The 27,814-nt window shown below is 43.1% G+C and overlaps 1 protein-coding gene and 1 long non-coding RNA gene across 4 annotated transcripts in view; one reads left to right on the top strand and one right to left on the bottom strand.

Annotated features, from left to right (window-relative positions):
• UNC5A (unc-5 netrin receptor A) overlaps positions 1–27,814 on the bottom strand; it is a 108,446-nt gene that overhangs the window by 20,477 nt on the left and 60,155 nt on the right. For 2 of the 3 annotated variants that reach the window (XM_081938187.1, XM_081938188.1), the window contains exons 2-3: positions 439–660; positions 30–173 (exon numbers count right to left, since the gene is read on the bottom strand). In XM_081938187.1, coding sequence (XP_081794313.1) covers positions 30–173; positions 439–660 — 366 coding nt within the window. Of the gene's footprint in view, positions 1–29; positions 174–438; positions 661–5,659; positions 5,800–27,814 lie in introns of those variants that run through there. The other variant, XM_081938189.1, reaches the window with a different exon arrangement.
• LOC309384520 lies at positions 3,796–27,544 on the top strand. Its single transcript, XR_014174073.1, has 3 exons — positions 3,796–3,918; positions 12,118–12,232; positions 26,182–27,544. It is a non-coding gene; the product is annotated as an uncharacterized lncRNA (long non-coding RNA).

Here is a 27,814-nt window from a genome sequence, read left to right as displayed (position 1 = left end):
GAAAGAGTGCAGGTGGGGAAACCACTCACACGCAATGCGCACAAAGGCCTTCTGGCTTTTGGTGGTGCCGGAGGAGCTCCAGGCCACACACTGACACCAGTACTCTTCCAAGCCAAAAATCTTCTCCACTTGCTGCCTTGAGATATCTATCCGTACCTCCATGAGGGGTAGGCCTGCCAAAACATCAAGGAGCAAAAAAAGGGGGGAAAAGGGAAGAAAATTTAATTGGTTACAGGGGCTCCGAAAAGAGTTTAGAGACACATCACAACTCTGCAGAAGTGCAATGCACGTGCAGAAAACAAGAGAAGCTGCTAAATTTAACATATGCTGATACCCAACAGATTTCCTTATGTTACTCAGCTCAACGTTTACACGTCCCACCTAACTATCCTTTTCCTTCTCTTTGATAGACTGCTTCAGTGCCCTTTCAGCACTCACCGGTGCTCTTGTCCTTGCTGCGCTGTATGATGTGGTCACCCTGGTGCACCCATTCACCATTGCATTTGAAGTAAATTTGGGTGGCCGGCACGGCCTTGCAGGTCAAAGTCACAGGTTTGTTTTTGACAATATAAACGTCGTCAGGTTCTAGCAGGAAGTGGGGGAGCAGGTCAGAACCAGAGCCAGGCACAGGAATGGGCACGGTGGCACTTTGTTGAGCATCTGTGTCGGGTGACAGAAACAAAATAATTAGAAACTGGTGTAGTAGCAATGACCTTAGAGCAGGTGCTGGAGAATCAGAATCAGATCCTGCATGGAGGGAGCTGGTGGTCTGAATATTGCTTAGTACAGGTAGCCCTCAACGTACGACCACAGTTGAGCCCAAAAGTGATGCTGCAAGTGAGACATTTGCTAAATGATTTTTGTCCCATTTTACGACTTTTCTTGCCACGGTTGTTAAGTGAATGATTGGAGTTGTTAAGTAAGTAACACAGCTGTTAAGTGAACTTGGCTTCCTCGCTGATTTTGCTTGTTGCAAAAAGGGATCACGTGATCTCGGGACACTGCAACCATCATAAATATAAACCAGTCACCAAGCATCCGAATTTTGATGACGTGACCATGGGACTGCTGCAATGGTCATAAGTGTGAACAATGGTATTAGGTCAGGTTTTTTTCAGTGCCGTTCTAACGTTGAACAGTCAGTAAATGAACTGTTGTAAGTCAAGGACTACCTGTTTTCCTCAGAACAGGACACTAGAGAGGGCTTTGAATATAAAACAAATGGATCAGATAGAGAGCTCTATATGTACCACAGCATGGCAGCATCCTTCTATGAAGGTGAAAAAAAGGTAGGTACAGGGTGATGCTGATATTTAGTGGTGTGATTTTCCAAAATTGCACACTCTATGTCAATACTTGAGTTTAGTTTGCCCAGTATCCTTCCTCCACCATATCCATCAGCATCTAAAATGAAAGCTCTGTCAAAGAAGGTTTCACCTTTTTCAATGTCACCAAAATGACAGCGGCTCTTTAGTGATCTTTGATCAGCTACATGTTGAACTGCTCTGTGAGAAAAATAAAAGCCACTGCAGCTCTCACGTGTGGCCATCCACTTGCTGCCTCAGATAATACAGGGGCTTACGCTTTTAAAACAGTCCCTCCCCGCTCCACCATATATGCACCCAACTCCACAGACAGCAAAGGGTCGGTAGAAAGATGGTATCGTTTTTTTCATCACACAGTCAGCCGGACTGTCATTTGTGTCCACCTATTGTGACCTTCCCAAGGATACAGGATAGGCAGACGTTGATGTTTGATGGTGTTACAGATATCTTATTCCTTTCATCACATGTCAACCCTTCTCATTCGCTGATATTTACCAGTAATTCTTAATGGAAAAAGTTTTTTAAAAATCCAACACCTAAACTGGAGAGAGATACCAAGCATTTTAAGATGCATCAACAAGGTAAACATATGATCACTGAAGATTACCTGCTTATTATGCATACCAGAGATGGTGTCACAGCTATAATGATTTGGTTATGTTTATGGTTCTATTTACTCTCTTGGCATAGAAATGATGAGATATGTTGTCTGGTACATTTCAGTGATTATTTCTACTGATATGGATACTTGACAGCAATACTTTCCTAGCAGGAAAGATACTGATGGCATGCTGCTGGTTCTGTTCTGTAAAAATAGATTATGGATACAAGCCTTAGAACAGAAGGTTTCTGAATATGAGTGACCCTTTATCCATCCCATCTCATATCTTCACTGATGTTCTTAAGAGATTATTAGGATTTTCTTCATGGTGTAAATCAGTATTGTTGTGATGGGGGGGAAAAAACCTCTGCCTTAGAGTCAACTCTTGTAAAGAATTTAAAGTTCCCCCTGATAATAAGATGAAACCAAGCCATAATGTCATTCACACTGATTTGGGTATGATGAGTTACAACTACCGCTCAGGTTATGAAATTCAGCCATCTCACTAAAGATGATCACATTCCTTCCAACTGATATAAATATTTATTAGATAAAAATAGTTATGCTGATTCTGTACTTGCCATAGGCTTTTTGTTGGTCTGGAATACTGGAAACCTATCAAAATAAACTGCATTTTGTAGTCACTGCTGGGCTCTTCAAATCACATAAGAGTCGCTGTGAGTTGAGCAGCCTATAAATTTGATTTATAAATAAACAAAAACTAATGCAAAATTTGTCATGCACAACTAATAAGCAACTTCACTCAGATTTGATGGTTAATCTCCTTATCACTAATAGAGTTAGCTGCTATGATTCAGACTTGTTGATTGCCACTTAAACTAAAATATTAATTTAGTTTATGATCCTATATTTATTTAGTTTGCTTATTTACCAAAATATATAGCCACTAATTCTTCCACTTCTACCTGGTTTACAACATAGGAGATTAAACATCAATAAAATAATAAAATCCATTCATATGTCCAATAAAAAATGAAAAATACTAATAATTATAAACAAACCAAAATGAGTCCAAATGCTCTATAAAAGTGTTTTCATCATCTTCAAAACACCATCAAAGTAGGTAATCTCTAATCTTAGAGGGAGAACCAGGGGGGGGGGGGGCAGTAGCTGTTCCAGAGACAGGGGACTATGCTAGAGAGAAAGCCATTCCCTATGTCCCAGCCCCCTCCCCCTCCTCCGTCCCCATTTCTTTCAAGGTGAACTTCCTCTCCCTATTGGATTCAGTAAGTCGGGAAGAAGGCAGTCCACCCAGCAAGGAGAAAGGGCCATAGTGGGAAAGGACTTTATAAGTAACTACAGGTAGTTCTCAACTTATGACCACAGTTGAGCCCAACATTTCTGTTGTTAAGTGAGACATTTAAGTGAATTTTGCCCCATTTTACGACCTTTCTTGCCTCAGTTTTTAAGTGAGTCATTGGAGTTGATAGGTTAGTAACCCGATTGTTAAATGATTCTGGCTTCCCCATTGACTTTGCTCATCAGAAGGTCGCCAACGGGGAGCTCATGATTTTGGGACACAAGTCATAACTATGAACCAGTCGCCAAGCATCTGAATGTTGATCACGTGATCATAGGGGATGCTGCAAAGGTCATAACTGCGAAGAACAATCGTCACTTTTTTCAATGCCACAACAACTTTGAAAGGTCACTGTGCTGCCCCAGCAGTGTATAGCTAGTGTAGGAATTAAGAACTGCGTCCTTTAAGAATCTACTCATGGGAAATGTAGGCAGAGACTGCCTTATGGGAAATGTAGTTCCATGACATGTGATCACATCTCTGTTTATGATTGGCCACTGGGACATCTTGCCGGCATTCAAAGTCTATATAGCCAGTCAGTTTTGAATGCCTTTGTGAACCGGAATAGTCCTGTTTTATATCTCCCCTCAGCATGGGAGTGAAATCATCATCTTTTTACACTATGTGATGGGACCCATCATGGAAAGTCAGAAGTATCTTAACACCGAACTGTAAGTTTTGCTATTAAGAATGCCTGATAATAATCTTGATCTGAGAGAGATTCCTAAGCGTGGAGTTAACTGCAGGCCCCGAGCAAGCCTACAACGCCCGAGGCAGAACAGCCACTAAACAAACTGTTATAAGTCCAGGACCACCCATAATCGCTGACACCTTGAATTGGGTCCAGAAGCCTACTGAAAACCAGGGCAGATCTTGAAGATCAGGAGTTAGTCTTCTGAATAGGGTCATACAGATCAACAAACAAGGCCCTGCCACTTGATCAGCCCCGTATCAAGCAAATTGCAGTAGCCATTTGTCTACCCAGTGTATTCTAATAGGAGCTACTGTTTAGTAGACATATGGGATTTATGCCATTAAATTCTTGGGCCACATTTTCTTCCCCATAGATCTTGACATTCAGAATACTAATTAGGGAGTGAAACAAAACTACCAATGGCTCTCCTTTCCCTTCCCGGCAGCTCCAATAGTCAGGGAAGCCAGAAACTATGGTTCAGCAGTACAGGTAGTCCTCAGTTTACGACCACAATTGAGTCCAAAATTTATGTTGCTAAGTGAGAAATTTGTTAAGTGAGTTTTGCCCAGAGATTTTTACGATTTTGCTTGCCACATTTGTTAAGTGAATCACTGCAGTTGTTAAATTAGTAACACGGTTGTTAAGTGAATCTGATTTCCCCATTGACTTGGCTTGGCTGGTGGCAAAAGGTCTCCGCAGGACCCCGACACACTGCAAACGTCATAAATGTAAGTCAGTTGTCAAGCATCCGAAAGTCAATCAAGTGACCACCGGGATGCTGTAACAGTCGTAAGCGTGAAAAATAGTCATAAGTCACTTTTTTCAGTACCCTTGTAACTGAATAGTCACTGTGAATTGTTGCAAGGTGAGGACTATATGTACAGGGAGGATTGCAGTTCTATCCCAGGGCCAAGAGAATATGATTTCTGGGGTTTTTTTAAGTGCAGCATACACTGACAAGGTTTTTAGATTCAATCCTGAATTAATGAAAGTGCCAAAAACGAAAACCTGCCAGTTATATTTCAAAACTGCAGTAGCAACTAGCAGACAGATTAAAGAAAATGGATAAATAAGAACATTATTTCAGAGAGACAATGTGTATGATAAACTGTCATCTCCCCCCCACAGCCCTTCAAATTACAACTGTGACCCCCCATCCTTCCATTTTCACAGAGACTTCGAATATCGAGGGAAGCTGAACTATTATTATACCAACAATTATAATTGTTCAATGTATATAATTTGGGGGAGGATGTTGCACAGAAATATTTGTACCCAGACGACAGGCTGCTTTAAAGAGAGATGAAATGTTTATATTTTTAAAAATGGAAAACAAATTGAAAAAAAAACAAATTTAAAAAAGAAAATGTCGGTCGAAGTTAAGTTTTCCCGGCTCTCGTTGCTGCCGGGATTTTACAGCCCGTTTAATCCTTCCAATGTTTCTCTCCGCTCTTTCTCTTCCCCGCTCCTATCGTTGGCGAGGCGGTACCTTTAGGCTCCCCCCCCCCCCCCAGCCAGGCTTGCAGGGCCCGGACCGCTGACAATCGTTCCTCCCACCCTGCCCTCCCGCCGGCTGCCGGGCCTCCGCTGGGGCTAATCCATCACAGCAGGAAATGCTGCACGGCGCGCGCCCAGTGAACCTGCGCCGATCCCTCATGTCTGCATTTAACTGCTAATGAAAAAGAAATGTAGTGTGACCAATAAGGGACATAGCTCACTTCTCCGGGGGGCCTCGTCTCGTCATGCCACGCTGCACTGATCCCGCTCGCTCGCTCTCTTGCCCGCGCTTTCCCGCCTCCTGCTAGGCCTGGCGTCTCTGCAGGCCTCCGCTGCAAGGCAGCCACCTGGCGGGGCTAAGCTCCGTCCCGTCCGGATTGCCTGGGACGGCGGGGGGCTAAAAGTGTGGGGGGGAGACGGGGGACGACGGCATCACAACGAAGGAGCCGAAGACCCTTGGGAAGAGGTTGCTCCTCGGACGCGTAGAGAAAGGGGGGGGGAGACTATATTTTGACGGCTAAAGCACCACGCAGCCGCTACCCCTGCAAGGGGCCGAGTGCCAACAGCCCTGCGGCTTCTCAGAGCCACAACATCCGTTCTCCTGCCAAAAGCCCGCAGCTGGTGCTTCTTGTCGACTTCAACAGCGGTTGCTACGAGAGCTTCTATCTGCTTTATTTTTAAACATTTCTCTCCCTCCCCCCCCCCCCTCGCCGTCATTGCTTCTCCCATTCCTAGTAGTCGGAAAACCTGACCTAGCAGAGCGCAGGGCTCCCCCGCATCATCCGATAAATTTAAATTTAGACAAACAAACAAATAAATAAATAAATCTTCGGTGGTAATGATATACTGCTGTAGCATGGACAAAGCAGTGCAAAACTGCACCAATACTTAAAAGGCCTCAGAAGCCCAGCCTTTCCTGCCCCTTGGTTCCATCACTAAAGAGTGAATCCTAACTTCTGGTGGTGGCTAGTTCAGACTATTCCAGAATAAATTAAAGTAGAGCAATCTGCTTCTTCGTTTAGCTGTCTCTCAGAGATGCCCAAAGTAGAGGTTTTTTTTTAAAGGAAAAAAGAATAAAAGCGATTCATATAACAATCAACAATAACACAATTCAGCAGCAAAGAAAACAATTTAGAAATATTCAAAACGCAACAATTACAAAAATACTTCACTTTTAGAAGGCAGTCTTGTCCTGAAAGTGCTTGAATGTACAAGCATGCTTTCAAAAGGTATTCAAAACTAATCTGGGATGGAGGGTGATTCATAATCTGGGCATCAACATAAAGAATGCCTTAACCCAGGTACAGCATTCACTGGCCATAAAGTCTTAGTGCCCGAGTAGGTTGGTATTGGGCAAATTAGGTTTTAAAATAGCTGCACAATAAATTTTCCCTGGTGATATTTAGAACTTTCTAGCTCCCCTTCAATGGGACTGCAGCAATTTCCCACACTGCTATAGAATGTTCCTCTAGCCATATTTATAAGACTGATAGTGAAGATCTTTCTTCCTGATGCTCATATGATGTGTACATTTTTTCTCCCTTTGTGGTGATCAGCACCTTTATATAAGGGGAAAGAAATAGAAAGCAGCTAATCTTTTCTTACAGTGCTGTAGCCTTAGTTCCAATCAGGTATCTCATAGCCTTTAAAAATGGTCAGAAGTGATTATACATTTCCTACCATCATATCTGCTTTGGAAAAACCAGGACACATTCAGATTCTAAGCATATTGCGTGACCCTGGGCCAGGGCATCTCCATCCGTCAACCTTATCTTACAGATTTATACTAATTAAAGATTAGAACGAACTGGTCAGTCACCATGATTGTTTGGGAAGAAGGCTGAAATAAAAATGTATTGGAAAAACAACTACTGAAGTTTATGTCATCCATATTTGTAAATGGTAGGGACGCGATGGCTCAGTGGCTAAGACGCTGAGCTTGTCGATCAGAAAGGTCAGCAATTTGGCAGTTCAAATCCCTAGTGCCACATAACGGAGTGAGCTCCCGTTACTTGTCCCCGCTTCTGCCAACCTAGCAGTTCGAAAGCGTGTAAAAATGCAAGTAGAAAAATAGGGACCACCTTTGGTGGGAAGGCAACAGCGTTCCATGCACCTTCGGCATTTAGTCATGCCGGCCACATGACCACGGAGACATCTTCGGATAACGCTGGCTCTTCGGCTTTGAAATGGAAATGAGCATCGCCCTCTAGAGTCAGGAACAACTAGCACATATGTGCAAGGAGAACCTTTACCTTTATTTGTAAATGCCTCATGAAGTTACCTTTTTTATCCCAAGTGTGCAAATTAGAAGATGAAGTTTAGAAACAAAGACTTTTTTAAGAACATGCAAACAATCCACATACAGACAATCCACAGTGGAAAGGGATTCTAAAGCTTCTTTGGGCCTGCCAGTCCAGATCTGATATTATTCTAGGTCTATAAGCTTAAATATAAGCAAACAATAACTCATTCAGTAGTTATAATTGTTGGTTAAAATTTCACTTTAATTAAGTTGATTGGTCTGCAGTTCAGAAAGTAAAATTTCTATTCCAGGAGAATAGGAAATGCAGGGAGAATTAAAATAGCAAGGATGAAGGTTCAGATGTCATTCCACCGTTTGAGATCACAAAGATTTAAAGATTACTTCACATCTAATTGCTCACTACAGGTAATCCTGTACTTGCAACAATCCGTTTAGCACCTGTTTGAAGTTACAATGGCACTGAAAAAAAAGTGACTTACAATTTGTCGCAATGTTCCCACAACCATGTGGTTAAAATTTGGGACCCTGGCAACTGACATGTATTTATGAAAATTGCAATATCTTGGGGGCATTTGATCCCCATTTGCAACCTTCCCAGTGACTTCCAATAAGCAAAATCAATGAAGGAGGGAAGGGAAGTGGTGGTGGGGGAGAAGAGCTGGATTTATTTATGACTGTATGATTCACTTACCAGCTGTGGCAAAAAAAGGTTGTAAAATAAGATGTGACTCACTTAACAAAAGCATTGCTTAGCAATGGAAATTTCGGCCCCAATTGTGTTCCTAATTGAGGATGAACAATATAACCTGCATCAAATGTACTAAAATCATCATCTCGGTGGCCAACATTATAAAAAAAGAACTTGTGCCTGGTAAACAAAGTGAGTTTATGGTGCATTCATGGTGAAACCTTTTTGGCCCCGACTTTCTCTTTAGCAGTACTGAGTCCACAGTAGCAGTAGCAGGGAGCGAATATCAGAGCCAATGTATCTTCTAGATTTGTATCTTTGGCACTGATTGGATTTGAACTTATTCATTTCTGAAGCCATATTTTTTGCTCTAGCGTGTTGCTGTCATACAGAGTACTATTTGCTGGGCTGTCAGACTGAAGAGAAAGAAACATTAAAGACGGCTTTTTCTTCTAGTGATGAATGGCGGGTCGGTTTGTTTATTAAAATGTAAGCAGCTACGCATTTAAAAGAAAGGACACCATTTTTTCATTATCCCCAAAGGCTCTAAAGAGATGCTTTGATCCCGCTCAAGACTATTTAATCACTCTGCTTCTAAGTCACAGACATGTTGCCCCCCCCCCCCAAAAAAAACCCTGGATGTTGTCAGAGCAATCCTAGGACAAGCATATCACACCTTTGCTAAAAAAAATATACACACGCTACTTAAAGAGTTATTTTTGTATTTTTATACACTATTTTAATGCTGCATTCAGGTGGTAAATCAGCCAAAGAAATTATTTATGTTAATTTGGAATGGAGAAGCTATGGCCAATCCAATTATGAAAATAAAATAAATAATACAAGTGCACTCTTCCACTGGAACATCCTAATTCTACTTTCCTCTCATATGTGGTCTCCGTAATTCTCTGATGAGTTTCCATGTCAAGATGCACAAAAAACATGCAAAGCCACTGCATACATTATCATAAAAGAGAAGTGGAAGGATCAATTTCCTGCTGATAAGTTCCATTTTTATCTCTTTCCGCTCCTTCCTTGGCTTTGGCTATTGAAATTTGATTGCAGAGTGCAGTTGCAAAGCAATGCTTGGTTGGGGGCAAGAGCTGTGACTTTCCATTAAAGGTTCAGAGGCCCTTACAACACCCACCACCCCATACTTAAACATCCTTTACAAAGTAACCCTGCAGAGAACCAGATTGATACCAAATCAGATTATTTGACCACGCAACTCCCTCCTGCTAGTTCTGTCTGCAATGGTGCAAGGACTGGTCCCTATCATTGTCCTTCACAGGACTGGTCCAAGATATTTGGCTCCTTGACCCAGAGCTCAAATGACATCCTCTTCTCTCCACAAGAGCAAATAGTTGAAAAAGGCTCGCAGTGCTATTCTCATTCCTGCTTCCCCTTTCTCTCTCCCTCCTTCCCTGATTTATTTCTTTTCCCACCATCCCCAGAGCTTAAAGTAGCCCCCTTCACCTGCAAACCCTGTTCTCTGGAGATTGAAACCTGAAGCGTCTGTCTGTCTGCAGAGCAGGTTGCCACAGGCCCAAGTGATGGGTGAAGACTTCATCTCCCACAAAGCCCTGAAGGGATGCCATTACATCCCAAGAACTGATGGATGCTGTTGCTTAGTTTTTCATAGGTGTGGAATGATTAATCTTCCTAAGGGAATTCTCCCAGGAGGTGACAGAGATTGAAAGTCCCAAAGGAGATAACAGCCTAGGGCAAGATAGAAGGCTGAAGTTCCCTCCCCACCCAGTCTGAGGGATCAGGCTCTCCCTCCAGAAGCAACTAATAAAGCAGAGTACTAAATAAGCATTTGATTAACAAATGCTAAAGCGGCAATTGTGTCACTGCACGGAGCTGTAATTGCTGCTGATAATTGTCTGCTTAGAATTTAATAAGCAATTAAACAGAATGGAATGCAGGGGAATTAATGCTGAGCATGCTCCCTGCCTGCTCCCCGCCCACCTGCACTCTCTCCACCTGCTCCCCACATATCCTGTTCCCCACATGCTCCACACCCACCAGCACGCTTCCCAACAGCTCCTCACACAAACTGCCCCTCACATACAACCTTCCCACGTTCTCTCCTTGTGCCAGGATTCTTACATGTTCCAGAAGTTATTGGAAAGCTAGCAGCAGAGTGATTTCCTCACATTGTCAAGCTTCTGGGTTTTTTTCTAGCCACCCACATGCTTCCTCCAGGTTTCCCATGCCAGACTTCTCACATGCCCAATGCAAATATCCCTGATTCACCAGCCTGTTTCTCCCTGCTTTTCTTCCACCAGTCTGCCCATATGTTCCAGAACTCTCTTTATGCTTAAACATCTTTAAGCCCCCTCAGGTGAAGATATTTGGGTTCCTGTTCCTTTTTCGGTTGGGAAAAAAAAAGAGTTAGCTCACCAGTGAGTTTTTGTCTGTCTCGCACTTTTCCCCTGCCAAATGAGTTGGTTTGAGGGTTATTGATCAATGGTTCGCAGTTACCTCTGCAAATTTATATACCCATGCTGTAATCACAACAAGGATTTCACACCTATCGATTATGTCCGTGACAAGCAAAAACTTTTTGGGATGTCAGATTTCAACACCAGTGGTAGGCAAAAGAAAAGAAAAGAAACAAGAGCTGACAATTGTTCCAACTCCAACTTTTAAGGATACATTTCTTAGGCATTCTGATCTCACAGTCTTCCTGCACTTTCCCATATCTCTGACTCAGCTTATACAAACTACAACTTTTTGTCTGATCTCTACACTAGTCTTTGGCTCATGTTTTACAGGTATTCTTAAATAGTATAGGACTGAGCCTGCACTATAATTGGGTATAGTTAAACAATTATTGACTGGAAAGTCTTGAGTAGACCACCACAGAGATGATTTGGGGGAAAGCATATGGGAACTCATAACAAAATATGAATTAAGCCCAGGAAGGGAAGAAAATACTATTTATTTAAAGTAAGCCTGCCTTGACTTACTTTGGTATCAGAAGCTTCTGTCAGAGTTTCAAGTTTCTGCTCGAAAGCCCATATCAATAGTAGAGTTCTTGTGGAAACACTGACTTGGCCAACCTCAAAGGGCTAACATTAGTTACAAAAGCCTGATTGCATTTCCCTAACCCTCCCTCTTATATCAAAGAAACTCATGGTAGAATCACTTACATTTCTCACCTAATTCAGGCTTCCCTTCCCTTAGGATTCATTCATATTTTTCTAACAGTCTCTGCATACTTTCCCAAGGCTATCTTTATGGTGCTCTACCTCAGGGGCTCTCAACCTGTGGTCCATGGGCCACTCGGGGGGGGGGGAGTGGCACAATGTCATTACGAGGGGTCCACGAAGGCTTGAAGAAATGTTATGATTTAAATCTTAGGTCTTGGGGGTCCATGGCCACGAAAGGTCTTTGAAAGGGGTCCACTGTGAAGAAAAGGTTGAGAACCACTGCTCTACATTATAGTCTGGAATCCAATCTGCAGACAAGCACAGAGTTAGCAGTGATGAAGTCAGGGAAGATCTATCTTATATTAACCAGGTTCGGATGCAACAGTGAATTTACATTTATGAGCATCACCAAAATACAGCTAGAAAATGTGTTAATTAGAGCAAGATACTGCTTTTCCAGGCTGTGCATTGCATTATGTGTGCTAACACACCATTTTCTGATTGGCCATTGTGCTGGAGGCTGAATCATTCTAAGCATACAGAAACTATGGTCATTTTTATTATTTTCAGTGAGAATGAAGTAATAATAAGAACATTTTGGCTGTTCTACAAATTGTTCAAGCACCAGTACAACATACACTTACCCAGGCACAGAAAAGAGAGATACACTCATAACAATTGTCCGGTAAGATTTTTTATTTTATTTTGTTGAATCAAAGTCAGAATGCGAAATATAAATAGGAATTGCCAATTGTAGTGGATCATGTGTATATATTATATGCTAACATTTTGATATCATTGAGTTAAACTAGTTTATTGTTATGATCCAAAGATCAGCATATAAAACTAACAGAGCAACACATACAGTATATATTCAATGTTATAATTCTAGAATAATCTTATAACCCTAAAACTTTTTCTTAAAAAGTTTAAAAATAGGATTGAGATCTTTTATAGATCTTAGCTGTTTTAAATCTTGCTCTACTGCAGATGAAGCAGTGGCAAATTGTTAGAGGTATTCAACCTTTAGTCTGATGGAGATAGGAAATATAACATTCAGACTCTACCTAGAAAATACCTTAAGAGGGACAAAACCAGTATATCATAAATGGTGTTTATAAAATTGGACACTATAAGAATATTGTTAATTTTTTTTCTGTTTTGTGAGCTTTACAACTTTGCTTAAATGCTATTTTTTCATGTTTCCCATAATTATCACTCAAAAAACGCACCAAATCAAGCTAGCATGAAAACTCTGTGGCATTTCATCACTGTGATATAAGAAGGGTAGATGGTAAAGCCAAAGCAGTTATTATCCAACCTTGCCACAAATTCCTATCCCTTTGCACACTGAATACTGGTACATTATCTGACTGTTCTTACAGACTTTTCAAACCAGCATTGCAATGAATCCTGGAGTTCATACACGATAGATTTGCACTTCTTCTGGAATTAAATGAGTAAGGCAGCCAGTCTGAAATTTTAGCCAAAGATTTAAGAACCAGACCTGCGCTTCCATTAAAACCAGGCATGTCTCCAATTATAGTATTACATTTGACACACATCTGGAACTCCAGGAATCAAACAGAAGATTATTTGGAGCTTATGTAGCATCAGCTAGAGGCATCTTAAGTTGATTCTTTGATAAATCCCTCATCATAACCTACTTCTTAGATTATTGTAAAAATAATAAAATACAGGTGGTTCTCGATTTATGACCACAACTGAACTCAAAATTTATTATTGTTAAGTGAGACATTTGTTAAATGAGTTCTGCCCCCATTTTATGACCTTTCTTGTTACAGTTGATAAGTGAATCACTGCAGTTGATAAATTAGTAACCCAGATGTTAAGTGAGTCTAACTTCCTCAATGACTTTGCTTGCCAAAAGGTTGCATGATCTTGGGACACAGCAATGGGAGAGCGCCCCGAGTCCCTTTCTGGGAGAGGGGCGGTCTAAAAATCTAAGAAATAAATAAATAAATAAATGGTCATAAGAATGAACTAGTTGCCAAGCATCTGAATTTTGATCATATGATCACAGGGATGCTTCAAGGTCACAACTGTGGGGGAAATCATAAGTTCACTTTTTTCAGCGTTGTTGTAACTTTGAACAGTCACGAAATGAAATGTTGTAATCTCAGGACTACCTGTAAAACAGTGGAAACTCTATAGACTCCTTTATGCTCCTTGGAGGAAAGTGTGTGTGTGTGTGTGTGTGTGTGTGTGTGTGTGTGTGTGTAAAGATACAAACAGAACATTCCTAGAATGACAAGTTATTCTAAGTATAATAAAATGACTGGATTATCTTTTTTTAAATCAGAGATAATCATCACAAAAATATGAACATGCATATTGCCCTTAAATTCCTAATCCCATACAAATGTCCTGCTGTACAGGTTCAGTTCAGTTCAGTTTGTATTCATCTAGTCCTGTTGTTTTCCCTAAGCAATAAAAAGCTGAGGACAGATTTAATAAAACCTGTTTCTTTTAAAGGTGAATGAACAATTATTTTCAGCCCAAGGTTAGTAGCTCCCTTGGAACACATGCTGAGGAGATGTGGGGCAGTTAAAAAAGTGAATATGATACTATTTGATGGTATTTATTTGCACATGAATTAAATTAGTTATTTTAAATACAAATTAACAATAACTAACACGATTACTCTCCAAGAATATATTTAACTATTTCTTTTCTGCCTATCAGGTTAGAAATCATGATTTTGCAACATCCTCTGGAGATCTCCAAGGATTTCTGTTAGATCTGGGCAACGAGAGAACAGACTGCGGACATGAAGTGACTTAACAGCTCTTTATTAGTAATAGTAGTGATCCAGCTTGCTCTGTGGCCGGAGGGTTCCCCTTTTATAGGGATCGGGTATGCCTCTCGACCAATCAGAGCGATACCTGCTTCCCGCTGTAGCAGCGGACCAGAGAGGAGACTTACTACGATATATGTTAATATCTAACACCCCTCCCCTCTTAGACGGAACATTGCGGTTAGTTATGTAGTCCTTAAGGTATGTTGGCGTTTGCCTTACTCGGGAGGAGCGTCGCAGTTCGGGTTGGTCAGAAGTAGTTGCAGGATCAGTTGCTTTCTTAGCTTCGAGTTCTGGGGTTTGCAGGCTTTCGTTGCTTGGGCGTTCGGGGGTCTGCTCGCTTACGTTGCTTGGGGGTTGTTCCGTTTCGCGCTCGACCTCTAGTTCTGTCCTGGGCTCGCAGGTGTCGTAGTTCTCTGTGTTGGGGCTCTCGAGTGGCTGACTTTGCATTGGTAGGTAGCTCTCGTTCTCGGCTCGTAGGTCTGAGTGCGCCAGGCGGCCCCGAAGTTGATCGATGTGCCTTTTCCAGTTCCGCCCATCTTCCAGTTCTAACAGATACGATCGTGGACCCGTGATGCCAATGACCTTTGCCGGCATCCACAATGTTCCCCCTGCATAGTTGTGGGCGTATACCGAATCCCCTATGCTAAAACTCCGAATTTTGCTTGTGGAGTCTGGGGGTGCTGTGGCAGAGTAATTGGGGTGGAGACGGTCCAGGTGAGACCGTAGACGGCGGCCCATGAGCATTTCAGCGGGGCTCCTACCCGTCGTTGCACTGGGGGTAATGTGCTGAATGAGGAGGTAATGGTCAATGCGTGTTTGCCAATCACCTGGACCCATCCTAGCGAGGGCCTCTTTTGCGGATCGCACCATTCTCTCCGCCTGTCCATTTGATGCCGGATGGAATGGCGCGACGAGGGCATGCCGAATTCCCTGACCTGCTAAGTACGTTTCGAATTGCACGGCCGTGAATTGGGGCCCGTTATCGGAGACCAGGAGGTCGGGCAGGCCATGAGTGGCGAAAAGTCGCCGTAGAACCTTAATGACTGCCTCTGCCGTGGTTGAAGTCATTAGGACTACTTCTAGCCATTTGGAGTATGCATCCACAACTATAAGGAAAGTCTGACCTTGAACTGGCCCTGCGAAGTCGATGTGTATTCTCGACTAGGGTGCTTTCGGCTTTTCCCATTCTGTGGCGGGCGCTTCCGGGGGTGCTGGTCTCGATTCTTGGCATGGATCGCAAGTGGCCACCCACTCCTCTATCTCTTTGTCCATGTTTGGCCACCACACGTAACTTCTCGCTAAAGCCTTCATCCTAACGATCCCCGGATGCCCAACATGTAATGCATCTAACACATTTTTACGTAAAGCATAAGGAATAACAACTCGATCCCCCCACAATAAACAACCTTGTAACACTGAGAGTTCGTCCCGTTTCGACCAAAACACTTTGAATTCCGGGCCCACGTTTCCCTTCGGCCACCCCCTCCAAACCCAAGTTTGAACTTGCTTTATTAAATTGTCTTTAGAGGAGAACCTTGCAACGTCGCAGGAAGAAACCGGTCCTGAGTCCAAACAGTCAATGAGTAACACCGGTACTTCGGGAGTGGGGTCTGGCAAAAGGTCCGGTAGTGGGCAACGGCTGAGTGCGTCTGCGTGTCCTAGAGTGGAGCCCGGTCGATGTATCAGCTTGTATGAGTACGCGGCCAGGAAAACAGTCCACCTGGTCATGCGTGGAGAAAGGGAGACTGGAGTGGGGCGGTTTCCCGCCAAAAGTCCCAACAGCGGCTTGTGATCTGTAATCAGTTCAAAATCGCGGCCGTAGAGGTATTCGTGGAAACGTTTTACTCCAGCTACAGCAGCTAACGCTTCCCTGTCCATTTGGCTGTAATTCCTCTCGGCCGATGAAAGAGTCCTGGAGTAGAATGCGATGGGTGCTTCATTTCCGTTTGGCATCCTGTGGCTGAGGACTGCGCCAACTCCAAATGGTGATGCGTCGCAGGTCAATACCAGCGGGAGCGTCTGGCTGTATTGGACTAGCAGTGAGTCAGTGGTGAGCAGGCGCTTTACTGCGGCGAAGGCTGCTGCTTCGGATCGTCCCCATCTCCATGTTGCGTTCCTCTGGAGTAGTCGATGTAATGGCTCAGCAACGGTCGCCTTCTGTCTCAGAAAAACGCTGTAGAAATTAAGTAGTCCGAGGAAGGCCTGCAGCTCGGTCTGATTACGTGGTGTGGGGGCGTCCTGGATCGCCTTAATTTTCTTTGAAGTGGGGTGTATTCCCTGACCATCGATTCTATATCCCAGGAATTCTACGCTAGGGACGTTAATTTGGCATTTTTCCTTTTTAAGGCGGAGACCCTTCTCTCTGATTCTGGCCAAAACAGTTCTGACTCTTTTATTTAATTGCTCCTCGTTTGCAGCGGACACCAAGATGTCGTCGAAATAAGGGACGACTCCCGGTATCCCTTGCAAAAGTCGTTCCATGACGCTCTGGAACAATCCTGGGGCAATGCTCACGCCGAATTGTAGCCGGTTGCATTTGAATGCTCCTCTATGCGTCACTATAGTTTGGGCCTCCGCTGTGGCGCTATCCACGGGCAATTGCTGGTAAGCTTGTGCCATGTCTAACTTTGCAAATATATTTCCTGGCCCCAATGAGTGCAATAAGTGCTGTACTACTGGCACAGGATATGCGCTTTGTTGTAGCGTGACATTAATTGTGCATTTATAGTCTGCGCAGATGCGGACTGACCCGTCTGGCTTAACTGGGGTCACAATGGGAGTTTCCCAGCGCGCGTGATCCACCGGCTCAAGGATTCCTTGCTCCACTAGCTTATCTATTTCCTTATCTATTTTTGGGCGGAGTGCAAAAGGCACTCGTCTCGGTTTAAGTCGGATTGCCGCCACTTTGGGGTCTAAGTTGAATGAGATTGGTTTACCCACATACTTACCAAGACCGGGGCTGAACACATCCTCGAACTCCTTAAAGATCTGCTCAGCGCTGCTGTTCTCCACGGTGTTGATTCCGGTGACTTCTAGCCCCAAGGCTTCAAACCAATCTAGTCCTAGAAGGTTCTGTAACGGTGCGCTGGCGATGGTCACGGGCAGCTGGGCTACGATGTCCTTGAAACGGATCTGGAATGTGCCTTGGCCCACGATGGGGACTCGGTTCCCCTGGTAGTCTCGAAGCAGGATGTCTGGAACGCGTAGTTGGCTCTTTTTGAGGCTAGGGATAGCCTGTTTCATGGATGCCCATGAAATGATCGTCAGGGACGATCCTGTGTCAACTTCCAGCTCGCAAGGTGAGCCCTCCAAGAGGACTGTGACTTTCAGCTTTTTAGGCCGCTTGGTACGGACCTGACTTATTGCGGAGAGATACGTTCGCAATTCCTCTCTCTGGGTCAACTCTATCTCAGCATCTGTATCCTGAAAATACTCTCGTTGAGCGTCTTGATAGAACGCTCTCTCAGCTCTTTGTGTGTAATCTCTCTGGGAATACGCTCGCTCAGCTCTTTGGGGATTTTCTCTCTGGGTAAACACTTGTGGATTTCTCTCTGGGCGCCCTCTTTGACTTCGCCAAGCCCCTGGGTTGGGCTTCTGTTGGCGGTACATAGGTGGCTGCCGTGAGGCAGGGACTTCGCTCCGGCACACTCGTGCGATGTGCCCAAGTTTGTTGCAGTGCGAACAAACAACGTTCCTGAACCTACAGGTAGACCGGGGGTGATTCCCTCAGCAGCTTGCGCAGGGCAGCAAACGGAGTCCGGGTCTCCCCCCAGGCCTCATGTGACTGCTTCGCATCAGGTGACTGTCCTCGAACTCGGGATCCTCGTAGTCGGGGTTGGTGTCCTCGTAGTGAACTCTGGTGTGCCTGGGTGCTGGCTGGCTTACGCTGAAACCGCGTTGTATGGTCACCGATGATTTCTCCGCTGACTCTGATGCCCTTGCTTCGTTGAGTGCTATCTGTAGGGTTAAATTTGGGTTTGCCAACAGCTTCTTTTGTAGTGAAATGTCTCTTAACCCACAGACAAATTGTGCCAGGATATGCTCGTCCAGATCCCTGAACTCGTAGTGAGTTGCTGCTTTACGTAGGGCTGCAACATACTGGTTGATTGATTCTTCCGCCTTCTGGTTCCGCGTGTTGAATTCCTGGCGGCAAACGTGGCGGGAAGGTTTTGGCGCGTAATGAGTCTGTAGAGCCTGTTGCAACGCTGTCTATGATACCGCTTGTATCGGAGTAGGCGCGGTGAGGTCTCTGGCCGTGTTGAAGACTTCTTTTCCGCAGTAGCCGAGGAAGAAGTTTTTCTTCCGGGCGTCTGTTATCCCCGTGTATTCGTTCGCTTCGAGAAAACACTCAAAACGAATCATGAATGCCTCCCATTCGTCGTTCGCTGGGTCGAATGGAGCGGGGGGAGTGTGCATCGCCATCTTCTCCTGTTTGAATTTGCCGCGCTGCGGTGTCCCGAGATGGCTGCCGGAATTTCTGCCGAATTCCTAGGCTGGATCAAATCCGGAGATTCTGAAGTAGCTTTCTTCGTCCTATCTGTCTCTCGATCCCACCCTCGTCGCCAATGTTAGATCTGGGCAACGAGAGAACAGACTGCGGACACGAAGTGACTTAACAGCTCTTTATTAGTAGTAGTAGTGATCCAGCTTGCTCTGTGGCCGGAGGGTTCCCCTTTTATAGGGATCGGGTACGCCTCTCGACCAATCAGAGCGATACCTGCTTCCCGCTGTAGCAGCGGACCAGAGAGGAGACTTACTACGATATATGTTAATATCTAACAATTTCAGTCAAGGTCTAGAAAGAAACCATATCCGTCCATGGGCTCTCTGGCTGAGCACCATAAAGTCAACTCCTGGTGACTTTATGGAATTATGTTTTCTTGGCATCAGTAAATGTTGCCTTTTTCCAGGATGTTGGTGATTTCCCCCCCCCCCCCCATTTCCCAGTCTAATCGGCAGCCCTGTGCAGTAGGCAGGTCCCACCCACTTCATTTTTTTCAGGGTCAGCCAAGATACTAACGCCTAACAAAAAAACCTGAAGCAAACAGCCATTTCTCATTACACAAAAAGCATGGTTCTCGGGAACAGAATGTAATGATTCACTAGCCTTCTTCTCTTCAGCAAAAGTGATTTCCAATCATCTCTCTTTGTCTCATCCCATTCTGTTCCAAGCAGAACACAACTGGTTTCTGGCACCTGGTGGCAGAAACAACACCTGAATGAGCCAATCTGTATAAATATGCTAACATTTGTTTTAGTTGTGCTTCCTTGGGCCAGAATTTGGAAGCAGAAGGGGTGAAGAAGGGGTTGCTGGCAATCATAAACTCTGTGAGAGTGAGCTGAGTCCATTGTCAGAATGATGCTACGCTACACAGCTGAGCCCTACAGATCCAACTTCACAGCCACTTCGCAGGCATTCAGCCTTGCAAACCTCCCCCCCCCCCCCAATTGTTTCTTTAAAATGTCTTTGGTTTCCACAGTTAACAGGAACCGAGCATCCTGTATCTCTTCCAAGTGAGGGGATTAATTGGAAAGGAGGGGATTCCTTGCAATGAAAAGGGCTAAGTGTTCAGCGTTAGAGTCTGAATTGCTGGAGAAGGACACTGACTTACACTTGAAAATATCATCCAAACTTCCCACTGAAGCCTGCAAACCCAGGTGATGCATGCCAAAAGGTTGAGAGTTGTTTATTAAACCTTTTGACAGCAGCAGAAATCACCCCAGTGAAGGCAAGGAAGTCTATTTGCCACTGAAAACAGACGGTGGGAAATTATGGAGACGCAGAAATGAGCATTTGATGCTCATTGGAAAAAGGAAAGAAAGAGACAGATTAAATATAGAATCATCTGTGAGCAAGTGGAAATTATTTTTGAACTGCTGGAATAATATAACAAAGGGCAAAACCACACATTCATTTTGTTCTCATCGTGAAGAGTAGCCCTGCAGTTCAATCCTTACTGTAGCTCTCCTGTTCTTAATGCTTCATTAGACCTTCTGTTCCAGAGAGAATAACATTTCTAGCTTAGCTCAGACAGCTTAGCCACGGTGACCCATTCTCTGATAACCACTTATCAGGATGAATGCAATGTCCTTTGTTTTGGGGTGTCCTTGAAAACAACACAGACATTACAACTGTTGTAAAATACAGCTAACAGGAAGCTGTGTGCCAACCCTGAGAATGTGCCATTAGTTGCCTAGTTGTTTTTCAGCCAGATTCAAGGTATTGGGGAGCTACTGTATCCCACAATAGGGATGTACACATTTTGGTGTGTGTCTGTGAAAAGACCATACTATGGTTGCAGTCCAAAAAATAGCGGGATAGTGGGTAAGGTTGTTTTATTTTATTGCCATTTAAAATTAACACATTTGATATGTTTACCATCCAATCATGTATAAAAGAATATTTAAATTAAGTTTTGAACATTCTGAGGGCCACCTGAAGCTTAAAGGACCAAATGTGCCCCTTGGCCTATGTGGTTTGGGACCCGGATGGCTGAACAAATCTCTTTCCATGCCAGCCTGTTTGTTCCTTCTTCGTGGTGTTGCCCCCACTTTTCAGAAGTAGGCTAGATGTCGATAGATGTTAAAGTTTTGGTCCTGAGCTAGGTCCTGACTCTGATTTATCTGGACAATTATGAACGAGTGCTAATACACGCTGTCATGAATGTGGTTGAATTTACTGTTAAGAGTTTGTTTCTTTGCTGACTATATTGGAGTTTTTGATATTTATTGTAGGATGTTAATATTGGCTCTTTTACACCATTGTAAATTATCCTGGACTTGTTTTTTTTTTATATAAAGGCTGGCATGTAGAATGTATTCAAATGATATAAAGAATCATAAATATATGGCATAAAAAGGACATTATTGATTATTTAGCTTGACCTTCACAATTTTGTAAAAATCCACTAAAGAGGTTCCCAAACATTGCCAATTCACAGTGCCCTTAGCATCTTAGTATTTTTACACAGCACTCTCCTGTCCCAAAATATGTGCCCTACATCCCAGAAAGCTCACTGCAGCAAGTTCACTAACCAGTTTATTAAGTAGTAAAATATTCTGGAACATCAGAGCACCAGAGACAAGAGAATCACAGAGTTCACACGGAGCACAACAGGACACGTTTTGGGAACCACAACACGAAATTATTCCTAATAAGTGGCTATCAAGATCAGATTTGAAACCTCCAGAGTATTCATTGGGGTATCTACTACTGTGCTCTAGGCAAACTGTTCCTCTGTTTAAAAGCTGTTATTATCAGAAAACTCCTTCTAAAATGTGTCAGACACTCCTTTTTTTTTTTAAAAAAAAATCAACCTCTTGGTCCCTATCCTTTCTTAGCCTGAGTAGAGAGAAGTTCTGATCGCTGTTTCATATGTTGGCCTCATAATTACCTCTCGGTGTTTTTGTAACTTAAACAAGCTTCTTCAAGTACTCTATGCAGGGCTTGTTTTCTATAACCTTTATCGTTCTGGTAATGCTCCCCTGGATTTGCTTGAGCTTCTCCATGCTCCTTTAAAAGGCAGTACAAACAAATGGGCACAGAGGTCCAAGGGGGACTGTGATGAGCCTGCTGTCCATCACAGAACGTAGAACAACAGAATTGGAAGCAGTGGTGGGATTCAGCCAGTTCGCATCACTTCAGCACAACTGGTTGTTAACTTTCTGAGCAGTTTGAGTAACTGGTTATTGGAAGAAATCATTAGGGCAGAGAACTGGTTGTTAAATTATTTGAATCCCACCACTGATTGGAAGGTACCTTGGAAGTCTTCAAGTCCAATCCCCTGCACATGGCAGGAGATCCTATACCATTCTGGACAAATGGGCTGTCCAGTCTCTTCTTGAAAACTTCCAGTGATGGACTAGAGTGGGGATAATATTCTTAATCTCTGTAGAACATTTAATAGCTGAAATCTCAGTGAAATTCTTAGGCATCAGTTATTACACTGTCTCTGAAATTCTTATTCATATTTGGTTCTGCCATAAGCCTCCATACAGTTATATCATTTAAAAGTCCATCTCGCTTCAGGGACGGAGCTTTGCTTGCTTGTTTATCACACTAAAAAACAAACAATGGCTTCTTGGAACACAAAAACAATGCCACCAAGCTTGGTTGAACCAAGTTTCTTTTGAACCACAAGAGGATTGTCTAGAAAATGATGAGTTATAGTTCTATACTGAGGCACCTATTTCTGATTGTGATGATCTCAAAAGGATAAACCATGCACTGTGGCATCATGATATAAGCTCTCCATTTGTGCACCTGTATCACAATAATGCAAGAAAATAGAGAAGGGACGAAACTTGCATCCAAATGTTACAAGATAGTTTATCATTTGAAGGATGTTAATGTCATGGGCCCCACTATAATTATGGCTGCAAACATAGGACATTCATGATCTTATTAGAAATTATTTTCCTCATATTTCACAGCAACCTGGGGGAAAATAATAATTTTAATTTCATCCGATTTATTTAATGTGTAAGGTTGCCCAGTTCAAAACAACTGGGTGCCACACAACATTCAAAACAAAAAAACAACAACTATTATCAAAAATATGAAATGATTCTGTAGAATTGGCACATCTCTGCAATAACAAGAGTGTTTTTGTGGGCCCCATCATTCAGGTTAATGCAAGGCCCAGGGGAAAAACAAATTTTGAGAGGTTTTTGGAGTAAAATCATAGTATGGGCTAGACAAATCTCAGGTGATATGCTTTTCAGAAGGCTGGAACAAGGAGCAACTCACTGGCTCTTCAAATGTGTCCAATACATGCAAATACATAAGTAAGTGTGTTTTGATGGTAAGGAGTTGAGAGTAGGAATTACTTTAAATTTTTATAGGAAAGTTCCAATAGGAGACAGAGGGGCTATGGATCAGTTAGTTTCAGTGTCAGATGCCACACTGTCATTAGAGGTGGAATTTAAACCCTCAGAGAGGATTTGGGGAGGGAGAAGTATGGAGAGGAGATTAGATATGGAGCTGATGGCAGTAGCTAAAAGCCTTAAATGGTGACTTTAGTAAAGCCAATATGGATTGGTTAACCTGAATTAAATTTGTTTGTGGACAGTGGGAAGATTGCCAATTGTGTGGGCACTTCCTGAAGATATGGCATCTTTTTATACAACACAGAAAGTGGAAATGAAGATAATAGAACATATAAGGGGTGGAAGGCACATTAAGAAGATCCAAGGATTGCCAATGTGATAAAAGAAATGTCAGCCAATACAAGCTCAACCCCTTTCATAACTCTGAATAGAAATAATTCTAGCATTTAGATATCCCGGAAGGTGCATGCTTTATGTCTATATCAAAACTTGCTTTGAGTTTTCTACAAGTTAAAGAACAGAGAAAACAATCTACCTTTGCATCTGGTGAGAGTGTGTCAGTTAGGGCATCAGAAGGAAATATTTGCAAAACAATACAAAACAATTAGCTGGAGAAGTGGAACTGTTCAAATAAAGCTTGGCTGAACTCATAGAACTGCCTCTGTTAGTGAATAAGATCAGAGGGGAAAATGCTGGAAAGCAATATGGCTCTTATGCCTCTTCAATCAGATTCCTCAAATCCTTAACCACACTCAGTGACATGGTCCAATCAGTGCAGAATGCAGTGGAATTATTTCCTCCTGTGATCTAGAGGGAGTACTTCTGTTAATGTAGGGTTAATGTAGCTCAAGACTGCATTTGTCATTTTAGCTGATACATCACCCTGCTTTTACATGTACAGCTGGTGTTTCACCAGGACTCTAGTTTCTTTTCACAAGCTACTGCCAAGCCAAATCATTTTAATCCTATATTTACTCATTTGCTTTTTTTCAAAGGAACAACATTTCTCAATGCAGAACATGTTTCTGTTGCATTTGGGCTAATGTTCAAGTATACTGAGGTAATTTTAAATCATGATTATGTCCTGTAAAATGTTAGCTAATCCCTTAATTTGATGTCATCTGAAATTTTAATAAAACATCTACTATAAACAACTTTCATTTTCTAGATCCCATGTAAAGGTGTTAAATCATGCAGGACTGAATACAGAACTAGAGGAGACTCCACATGATTCTTCTTTATCTTAAACTCCACATGGCACGGTCACTTTCTCTGAAAGTACTTGATACTTTCAGCCCACTGACCAAATCCTCTCCTGGCCAGGATTAGGACAAGAACAGCTCTTCCTATTTCATCTTCAACCTTCTGAAAAATTAAATGGTAAGCAAGAGAGGTCAGAAGTTTATTGGACCTCCCACTCTGCATCTGGGAGCTCACTAGCACTGTTCCCTCACAGTCCATCCTTCTGCCAGTGTTGTCCTCTTATGGCTTACTCACCAGCTACTGATCGCAAACCAACTATTCCCAACTATTTGTCCTCCTTCTAAAGGAGGAATGGACCTGAAACCTGGCTGAAAAGTGTGATTCTGTTTATCAAATGGTCACCTGAAGCTGAAAACCTCCCCCCACTTGATCCCATACCAGGGGTAGGTTCCTGCTAGTTCTAACCTCTTCTATAGAAGAGGTTCCACAAATCTATAATGCCGTTTAGAACCGATTCCAGCTCCCTTCCCCTGCCCGTCTGCACATCATCAAGATGAAGAGCGAGAGGAGGAATTCTGGGAGTTGAAGTCCACAAGTCTTAAAGCTGTCAAGTTTGAACACCCCTGGGTTTTTTTTCTCTAAAGGGTTAGGGGTGGAAGAGTCTTGTAGCTTGACAGCTTTAAGACTTGCGTGCTTCAAATGCCAGAGTTTCTGAGTCAACATTTTGGTTGCTAAGCAAGAGCGTTGTTAAGTGAGTTTCACCACATTTTACAAGTTGGCCATGCCCACCCAGTCATATGCCCACAAGCCACTCCCACCCAGTCACATGCCCACAAGCCACTCCCACAAAGCAGACCACACCTACAGAAGTGATTCTAAAAAATTTTGAAACCCACCACTATCCCATACTCATCATGTACTCAGCAAACAAGGAAACACCTCCCCACTTCCAGATAACCACATACCTGCAGAATCAGCCAAGCAATCCTTCCCTACCCCCAAAACACAAAAAACTCCAAAAAGCCCTCAGCAGATCAACTCTATACTTCACCAGCAGTCTTGCAAAACTCCCTAGTTTAGAATTGGGGTCACCAACCTTTCGGACCTCAGGGACCCCTAAATTCATATTTTTCAATTCCGCAGACCACTAATATGATCTGCTGAATGACCAGCTGGGTGGGCATGACTATGTGGTCAGTTGACTGGGTGGATGTGGCCAACTCATCACTCACATTGAGGGGTGCCTCGACAGCCTCTACTCACCCCTCTCCTCCCAGCCACTCCTCGCCTCCCCACCCAGGCTCCTCACAGCCCCAACTGGAAGCAGTTGTTGGAGCTAAGCAGCCACCACGAGAAAGTGTGGCAAAATGGCTACGTTCAAATTGGATCTGACCGAGAAGGAGGCTTAGAAGTGGCGCTTCCTTCCAGCCTTTCGCCCAAAGCCCCGCACCAGGAGGCTGAAGCAGAGCCCAAGTCAGAATTTCTGCCCCACCTCCAACCTGCACAAAAAGACCCTGAAGGGGGAAACTCTCTGCAGCAACACAAACATTGATTGCATGTATCCGGCCCAGGGGACATAGTTTGAGGACCCCTGATTTAGTGCAATATAAAAAGTGCAAATAATTTTTCTGCGGACCACCAGTTGGTGACCGCTGGTTTAGATTTGCTAATTCTGAATGTGAGTTTCTTCTTTGTAAAAAGTGCAGGGAAGGAGGTATTAGAGCACAACATTTGAACTTCTCTCCTTTTAACCTGCCATAACCTTTCTGGTTTTTATTCAGATATTTTCAGAATTACCAGCTCCACCTCTATGGGAAGAACAACCCGAAAGGCAGCCCACCATCACCAAAAGCATTTGGAGGGACATTTCTTCCTGCTTCGTGGTGATCTTATCTACAACATTGGAGCTTGGCAATAGCTCAGAGGACAGGTGGGAATGCTTTACCTACTGACATTTTTGTCCTGAAGATTTCCATTGCCATTGTCCCAAACTGGAAGATTTCATCAGCATTATTTTTAAGAAGGAAGAACTGGATTGCTTCCTCTTTGTCCTGCCTCTTTTGAAGACCAGCTTCAAACTATTTAAAGGCTCCTTCATGCAGTTTCAAATTAATTCCTTTTGGGACACTTAGCTTTACCTATCTCCTGCCTCCTGTGACCTGATAATGCCAAGTCTCCTTTTTTTCTCCTGCTTCTGGTATCATCATGTATAGAATCAAGGGCAATTAATTCTCAACAAAAGTATCCTGGGGGAAGGGAAAAGCCCCCCTGAGTTCTCCCTGCCACCTGTTTTGCAACAGCAATAGCACTTAGACTTATATACCGCTTCATAGTGCCTTTACAGCTCTCGCTAAGCAGTTTACAGAGTCAGCATATTTCCCCCAACAATCTGGATTCTCATTTTACCCACCTCGGAAGAATGGAAGGCCGAGTCAACCTTGAGCCTGGTGAGATTTGAACTGCCAAACTGCTGGCAACTGGCAAGCAGCAGAAGTAGCCTGCAGTACAGTACTCTAAAATTGCATGTTTTGTGAAAATATTAAACATATTTTGACGTTAATGGCTTAGAGTTCTGTAGGAGAAGTACAACTATAGAACTTGGGGAGAAATAAAGGATTCAAACTACCACCTTCCCCTCCCCCCTTTTTTATCCAATCAGCTGCTCTAAAGTCCAGCCCTGTAGGCATCATCACAGCTGTTTGCAACCTTATGCTTCCACCTGTGTTGGACTCCAACTCCCAGTATTCCCAGCCAGTGAAAAATTGAATATCTCTGAAGGACAGCAACCTAGGAATGGTCACTGCGGAGTCTTTTGATGGGCTTTGGGGAAACCCCCTGTCTTTTGCTACCTTCAATATTCAGGCTGGAGGAGAGAACCTGGAGAATGATCCTGCCCTGCAGCTTCCCATCAAACCAGAAGAAGGCAATGGATTACTTGCACTACTCCCTGCGGCAGAACAGAACAACTCACCACAGCCAACTCACCACGGCCAATTCACCACAGCCAACTCACCATGGCCAGTTCACCACAGGACATATCACCATGGTCAACAGGACAATTCACTCTGCACGACAATTCAACAATTGGATTTAATCATTTAAAATAATCAAAAATATGTTAGTTTTTGTCATTGACATTTTGTTTTGTCCCTCCTTTAGCATCCTCTTTTTAAATTATTATATTCTACCATTTCTTTGATATTACTTTAACTCTTTTGTTTTGTTTTCAGGTTTTTAAAAGATTGCAAAACATTTTATGTTTCGTAAATAAAATACAATAAATACAATTAGAATAATACCATATAAAATTAGAATAATACAATAAATACGATTAGAATAATACAATAAATACGATTAGAATAATATAATAAATACAATTAGAATAATATAATAAATACAATTAGAATAATACAA

This window comes from Natrix helvetica (assembly GCF_964273705.1).
Source record: "Natrix helvetica genome assembly, chromosome: 1".
NCBI lineage: Eukaryota > Metazoa > Chordata > Lepidosauria > Squamata > Natricidae > Natrix > Natrix helvetica.
This window is presented reverse-complemented; position numbering and strand designations above follow the sequence as displayed.